Consider the following 7,820-nt stretch of genomic DNA (forward strand, 5'->3'; position numbering starts at 1 on the left):
GCACCATAAACGCTACGGCGGGGAGAACCTGGGAGGGTGCGAGGCTGCGGCTCGCAGGCAGCTCTCAGGATAATAGCTAGAGCAGCATAATGGGATGAAGGTAAATTTGGAAACTCTCTTTTTCCCGAGAGCAACTAACCACAGCCTTTAATCTCCTCTTTCTCTCCAATCGCTGTTTCTCTTGTCGGCTGTTTTACTTCTGTTTCGATTTTTTTTTTTTAATCCCTTTAAATTTATTTTTATATATAATATACATATATAATTAAGGGATTCGTGTGTATTTCTAATTAGGGAGATTCTCTTCAGATTTATGTTAGCCTAAATAGGTAAATACTATTTTCTAAATTATTTTAACTAATATTACTCTAAATAGCGCAATTTGACCGGCAACGTCCGTTTTCGGTAGCGAGGACGTAAACGGCCGGACATTTAAAGTGAGCAGCAGGTCTTTCTGATAATTTAGCAGGCGAAATTCTTCTCTATAAATTGGTGGGGAGCTCTATCGCAGCAATAATAACGTGTGAATCTTTTCTGAAACCCCACCTTCCTGCAAATCCGTATTTCAGAACTGAATCCCAGCAGAATAGTTTGCATTCCTCAGAAGACAGTAAGGACTAAGAGAATTGCAAAGACCTACTATATTGTAGATGAAAACAGAATGTTATTACGTTGTCTATATATACCCTGTAGAACCGAATTTGTGTGATATTCATATAGTCACAGATTCGATTCTAGGGGAATATATGGTCGATGCAAAAACTTCACCTTTCTGCAAATGGTTAGAAGTTTAAATACTGGCGGAATCAAAAGGCGTGTGCGTGCTGAACACTCTGAAATTATAAAAAGTTTCGCTGCCTCGCTCCTATTTGCTAGATTTTACGAAGTGTCTTAAAATTTCATTTGTCGTTCTGTCGTAACTCTCACTGACAGACTGTGAGTTTAAACAGTTAATCTCACCAGAAGTTACAAATTTTCTGAAAAAAAAAAAAGACAAATAAATCTAGCAATCAGTCAATGAATCTTTAAAAAGATACTCATAAATTAGCTAGATATGCCAGACGTTAGCAAATTTTTTCTGTCAAGGGTCCAGATCGCATCAAAATATTTACGACAGCAGCAAAAGCAGCATTCGCCTCTGGAATGTATTTACTTGTGCTCCAGGAATGATACTGATGAATGAAGACCGAATTTATCTCATTAAACCCGTGATATTTTTAACCTAATTAAATGCCGTCTACAGTTCAATTGATTGAACTTTAGTGGTTAAAAGTGAACGGTTTCTTGCCATCTGTATGATTTTACATACATACGTGTGTAGATTGACGTGCATATGTGTGCGTTTGCGTGTGTGCGCACATACTTCTGCACACGTATATACTGAGGCTTGCAAAGTGAATGAGAAGTTACTGATTGCCTAATTTTATTCAGCAGAACTAAATTCTGGTAACTTTTGGATGACCTCTGCGAGACAAAGACAGGACAGATCTATTGTACGTCATATTACCCTCTTCTTTGATGGCTTTTCTTATCCTCGCCTCCTTATCAGATTTCCTCCCTTTTAATCCCCACTTCAGCTCCTGGGTCCACACATTTCTTCCGATATTTTATTTAAAGCGAGGTAACAAACCCCGGTGGCGGTAGCGGCGGTCAGTCAGCCGGCGGGGCATCTCCCACCGGGAATGGGGGAAGGCAGCTCAGACAAAAGGGCGGCCCTACCTGGGGCCAGGGAGGCGGCCGCCGCCCCCAGGGGATCCCTACACCGTCGGTACCTGGTCTGGGGGATGCGACCTGCAGGAGAGGGGGTCACTCGGGTACAGGGATATTATAGAGTGAAATTGGTGAAACGCTGAGCTGCGGAGAAATCCGGTGATCGGCTCCCTCCTCCCTATTGGCCAGGCCGGTCACATGCCCGCCTAACTTTATTCAGTTGACAGCAAGTAGGAGGGCTCTATGGCAGGGGAAAAAAAGACAACACGAGAAAAATTAGTATTTTCTACCTTCAGAAATTAATGGCCATGAGTTCGTATATGGTGAACTCTAAGTATGTGGATCCAAAATTTCCTCCTTGCGAGGAATATTTGCAGAATAGCTACCTAGGCGAGCAGGGGGTCGAGTACTACAGTGCCTCGCAAGGCTCTGATTTCCAGCACCAGGGACTCTACCCACGGTCAAACTACAGCGAGCAGCCCTTTAGCTGTAGCAATGCCCAAGGCTCTGCCGTGCAGACGCGGGGTCACGGACAGGAGCAATCCGGCCCAGCGAGCCACTTCCCCGGCCAAGCAGAGCATTGTCCACCGCCTCCAATGTCCAACTCGCGAGCCTGCAGCCAGCAGCCGGCCCTCAAACCCCCAAACGGGTCAGCACTTAAGCAGCCAGCAGTAGTTTATCCCTGGATGAAGAAAGTCCATGTTAACTCGGGTAAGGATCCTCTTCTTACTTTGCTCTTCTACCCTGCTTCTGGTCGTCCTCAGCGACGCTTGCTCGAGTCCCTGCCAGACTCGAGGACGAGCTTTTAAAGCCGAGGTAGCCAATTACACCCGTCATAAATTTTTATTGCTGAGGAAATAGGCCGTTGGCCATGCGGGGCTTTGCCGTGCAGGAGAAAACTCCATTTTAGGAGCCTGGTAGAGGCTCCCAGCCTACCTAGCTGCGTGTGCCTGTAGTGCTTGCCTTAAACGAGGGGGAGAGCAGCCCGTCCATTGTAAGCAACTGGGACGAATCCAGCCCGGCCACATGCTCGCAGCTCGTAAGGTTTTCTTTTGTAAAGTCGAACCGGCAAGTCAAGATTAGCTTTGTAAAGTTCTCCGTATTTTTTTCCCAGTGAATCCCAATTACAACGGAGGGGAACCTAAACGCTCCCGCACAGCTTACACCAGACAGCAAGTCCTAGAACTGGAAAAAGAATTTCATTTTAACAGGTACCTGACCAGGCGCCGCCGTATCGAGATAGCCCACACTTTGTGTCTCTCTGAGCGCCAGATCAAGATCTGGTTTCAGAACAGAAGAATGAAGTGGAAAAAAGATCACAAACTGCCCAACACGAAGGGCAGGTCTTCTTCCTCGGGTTCAAACCCCCATTTACAGACTGGTTCCAAGGACCATCAAACTGACTTGACAACTTTGTAGAAGAGGTGAAATTTTCCATTTCATCCTTCGCTTCTGACCAGTACTGTACATAACTGACACTGCCCAAGCAGAACCTGCATGTAGCAGCTAAGAAGTCGAGAAACTGTCATCTTTCTTTAAGGTACTGTTGTACAAAGGAGACAAAATGACGCTACTTTGGACTTTATTTGCCTCTGTTAGCACAACCTAAAAAAAAAAAAAAAAGAAAAAAAAAAGGAAAAAACCCAACACCCCAAACATCATGCAGGCAGTGGGAATTGGGAAAATATTAAACGAGACCTGTCCATAAAAAGTAATAAATCATTGAAAATGAAACTGTCCTGTGTTTCAGTTTTGAATTCGAAAGTGAAGGTTTGATGCTTTATTCTGGGATTTTTGCTTTTAATTGTCTTTTTCAGAGGATGCGTTTGGGAAAGTTGAGGACAGGAAATTCATAGCATAGCCTTTTATTTGATCATAAAGACTAGTAATTGTGAACTTTTTGGTGCTGCTTTACTTTTCTTGGTGTAATGAAAATACTTGCTCTTTTCCGTAACATCTCAGAAGGTGTGCATAGGAATTAAGTGAAAACGGGTTATTTTATGTACTGATAGTGTTAGCGTATTTATTTATTTGTTATGTCGACGAGTGAAGATAAAAACAAAAATAGTCAAACCAAAAATGAGGAAGGGGAACTGAAATACAGTATTTCTCCTGCCCAGTCACATGAACACATGTATAATGTTTACTTGTCTTGAACGTACACAACTTTCTCGTCCCGTTTTTTTGAATTTCCTTCTTTGTGAGTAGATAAAGCGTCCCTGCTCCTTACTGTGTGCCATCCACGGCTAACAGGCTTGAAATCTGTTTCCAAAGTCTCCTCTGCTCAGCGCTGTTCTTTAAACCATCGATACCTCATTTGAAAATACAGAGGGGGAAAAAACACAATACAAACAAAAAAACAACAACAAAATATCCTCCTCCCCCCCAAAAAAAGCCCAACAACAATCAACTAAAAAGAAAACACGAGAGTGAAAAAAAAAGCAATGTGATTTCTGATATAACTTGATCCTTTGAAAGCTGAATGCATTCTTTGTATCAGATTTTAAATTTCCTTTCTTCCCGAGAGAGAGAGACTATGTGAGCTGCTGCTTTGTTTCGGTTGGGGATTATTTTGGTTTGTTTGGGTTGGTTTGGGGTTTTGTTGTTGTTGAAGAAAAGCGATTGTTTTTAAGCAACCACGACACATGACTGCAATGTAGGAAATCTCAGAAAGTTGCTTTCAAGGAAAGGGGAAAGGCTTGGATGGGAGCAGGGCTGGTCTAATACCCACGGATTTGTTCCTGGCTTCTGGCTTCATCGTGCCAAAGTTTTAGTGCCTGGCAACTGCCAAACCCAGTCAAACCAGCTCCCTCAGCCACTTACACCTCCGCTCAGGCGGTTTTAAAGATCAGCCCTTATCTCCTGTACCCTAAGGGCAGCCTGGAAGAGGGAGCATATAATCGGAATTGTAACTAGGTGATCCCTTTATTAAAGAGAAAAGGGTAAAGAGGAAAACTCAGAGCAAACGCTGAAGGGAAGTAGAAAGAGCAGGGAGTGAGTTAACGTGCCCATGACCAGGCTGGTTGCTTGCCACAGAGGGCTCACTGCTTTCTGGTCTCTCTCGGAATAACACTGGCCAAAATGGGCTTGAATGAATTCGAAAATAAAAGGCGAGCTTTTCAACAGGGGTGTATCGAGTAGCATTAAGTGTGGCCAGCGGTTAATTTCTGCCCTTTTCTCATCCCTAGAAGTCCACAAAGTGTAAGACTTGGTCTTTTGTTTTAGAGCCTGAAGAAAACTCTTTGTTCTTCCTTAGGGTTAGCCCAGTTCTCAGACTTGCACATGGCAATACTTGAATATCTCCACGTCGTGATATTAAAGATGGATATTCCCGCATTATGCGCATCATTGTTTCTATGACAAAAAGCACCGAGTTCATACATAGTAAAGACGTCTTTTTTTCTGACGCCTTCACGTTGAGAAGCTGAAAAGGTATTTTGCTGAAGTTCGGCTAAATTGCAGGAACAGGTTCACCCAGAGGACAAATTTTCTATTCGATTAGTTGTATTTCAGCTGGGAAGAGTGACCTCTAAACCCTTAACCTTTTGGACGCAAACTACCCTTTCCTTTCTCTGGCATGGAGAGCAGCTACCAGCAGCGCTTGAGAAGGGAATTCCTGAGACAAGTTTGCAAGTTTTGTTACTCTCGGTTCCTGCAGTAGCGACCTTTCGTCTCCATAGTTGTCCAAATTCCTCCCTTTGCTCTTCATAAGAATCTGGAGAAAGAAAAAGGAAAAGAAAAAAAAACCACAACACACAACACAAAAAAAACAAACCCAAAAGAACCAAACCAACCAACCAACCACAACAATTTAAAAAAAAAAAAAAAAAAAAAAAAAAAAAAAAAAAAAAAAAAAAAAAAGACATCCCTCTTTGGCTGCTCTTCTTGAAAATCCCACTCCCGGACCCCCACTGTTCACTTAAAGTCTGTGATAAGTTGGCTGGAAGCAGGGCAAACGTGTTATTCGAGAGAGAGCTACCAGCTTTGGCATCTGTGGTACAGTTCTGGAAAATAATGGCCTTGGATAAGCAAATCCTTGCTTTATGCAACCGAAATGGCTCCTGAAGTTAGAGGACCAAATTCTGCTCCCACATTTCCTTCCCCCGCCCACTGATGTCAAACAGGGATGTAGCTGAGAGCAGAATTTGTCTCATTGTCTTTTGAAATGTTAATATCTCCTACAACCCTGTTTGCAAGTCCCCTTTGAGAGAGGCTGGGGCACTGTAAGTTTACATAGTTGTAATTGCGTTGTAAACTTGCAGAGAAAATAGGTGGACTGGAGGCTTAAATTTCCTTTCTTCCCGAGAGAGAGAGACTATGTGAGCTGCTGCTTTGTTTCGGTTGGGGATTATTTTGGTTTGTTTGGGTTGGTTTGGGGTTTTGTTGTTGTTGAAGAAAAGCGATTGTTTTTAAGCAACCACGACACATGACTGCAATGTAGGAAATCTCAGAAAGTTGCTTTCAAGGAAAGGGGAAAGGCTTGGATGGGAGCAGGGCTGGTCTAATACCCACGGATTTGTTCCTGGCTTCTGGCTTCATCGTGCCAAAGTTTTAGTGCCTGGCAACTGCCAAACCCAGTCAAACCAGCTCCCTCAGCCACTTACACCTCCGCTCAGGCGGTTTTAAAGATCAGCCCTTATCTCCTGTACCCTAAGGGCAGCCTGGAAGAGGGAGCATATAATCGGAATTGTAACTAGGTGATCCCTTTATTAAAGAGAAAAGGGTAAAGAGGAAAACTCAGAGCAAACGCTGAAGGGAAGTAGAAAGAGCAGGGAGTGAGTTAACGTGCCCATGACCAGGCTGGTTGCTTGCCACAGAGGGCTCACTGCTTTCTGGTCTCTCTCGGAATAACACTGGCCAAAATGGGCTTGAATGAATTCGAAAATAAAAGGCGAGCTTTTCAACAGGGGTGTATCGAGTAGCATTAAGTGTGGCCAGCGGTTAATTTCTGCCCTTTTCTCATCCCTAGAAGTCCACAAAGTGTAAGACTTGGTCTTTTGTTTTAGAGCCTGAAGAAAACTCTTTGTTCTTCCTTAGGGTTAGCCCAGTTCTCAGACTTGCACATGGCAATACTTGAATATCTCCACGTCGTGATATTAAAGATGGATATTCCCGCATTATGCACATCATTGTTTCTATGACAAAAAGCACCGAGTTCATACATAGTAAAGACGTCTTTTTTTCTGACGCCTTCACGTTGAGAAGCTGAAAAGGTATTTTGCTGAAGTTCGGCTAAATTGCAGGAACAGGTTCACCCAGAGGACAAATTTTCTATTCGATTAGTTGTATTTCAGCTGGGAAGAGTGACCTCTAAACCCTTAACCTTTTGGACGCAAACTACCCTTTCCTTTCTCTGGCATGGAGAGCAGCTACCAGCAGCGCTTGAGAAGGGAATTCCTGAGACAAGTTTGCAAGTTTTGTTACTCTCGGTTCCTGCAGTAGCGACCTTTCGTCTCCATAGTTGTCCAAATTCCTCCCTTTGCTCTTCATAAGAATCTGGAGAAAGAAAAAAGGAAAAGAAAAAAAAACCACAACACACAACACAAAAAAAACAAACCCAAAAGAACCAAACCAACCAACCAACCACAACAATTTAAAAAAAAAAAAAAAAAAAAAAAAAAAAAAAAAAAATCACTCCTCTTTGGCTGCTCTTCTTGAAAATCCCACTCCCGGACCCCCACTGTTCACTTAAAGTCTGTGATAAGTTGGCTGGAAGCAGGGCAAACGTGTTATTCGAGAGAGAGCTACCAGCTTTGGCATCTGTGGTACAGTTCTGGAAAATAATGGCCTTGGATAAGCAAATCCTTGCTTTATGCAACCGAAATGGCTCCTGAAGTTAGAGGACCAAATTCTGCTCCCACATTTCCTTCCCCCGCCCACTGATGTCAAACAGGGATGTAGCTGAGAGCAGAATTTGTCTCATTGTCTTTTGAAATGTTAATATCTCCATAAAAAAAAATTGTGTTCAGCAGACACAGCTCCTACAACCCTGTCTGCAAGTCCCCTTTGAGAGAGGCTGGGGCACTGTAAGTTTACATAGTTGTAATTGCGTTGTAAACTTGCAGAGAAAATAGGTGGACTGGAGGCAGAAAGAAAAAAAAAAAAGTTCCCAG

General features: G+C 43.2%; 1 protein-coding gene across 1 annotated transcript; it reads left to right on the forward strand.

Moving 5' to 3' along the window:
* Positions 1-1,916: 1,916 nt before the first annotated feature.
* HOXD4 (homeobox D4) lies at positions 1,917-3,756 on the forward strand. The gene is made up of 2 exons (XM_009996175.1): positions 1,917-2,418; positions 2,822-3,756. Exons 1-2 carry the CDS (start codon positions 2,010-2,012, stop codon positions 3,124-3,126), a joined length of 714 nt encoding a protein of 237 aa, XP_009994477.1. The 5' UTR covers positions 1,917-2,009; the 3' UTR covers positions 3,127-3,756.
* Positions 3,757-7,820: the final 4,064 nt, after the last annotated feature.

The sequence above is a fragment of the Chaetura pelagica genome, unplaced genomic scaffold, assembly GCF_000747805.2.
Source record: "Chaetura pelagica isolate M959 unplaced genomic scaffold, ChaPel_1.0 scaffold3, whole genome shotgun sequence".
In the NCBI taxonomy this organism is placed as follows: domain Eukaryota; kingdom Metazoa; phylum Chordata; class Aves; order Apodiformes; family Apodidae; genus Chaetura; species Chaetura pelagica.

Bases quoted from the DNA above. Each gene is read 5' to 3' on its own strand.
- HOXD4 (XM_009996175.1), top strand. From the start codon at position 2,010: ATGGCCATGAGTTCGTATATGGTGAACTCTAAGTATGTGGATCCAAAA. The intron at 2,419-2,821 runs GTAAGGATCCTC...TTTTTTTCCCAG, and splicing joins GAAAGTCCATGTTAACTCGG to TGAATCCCAATTACAACGGA.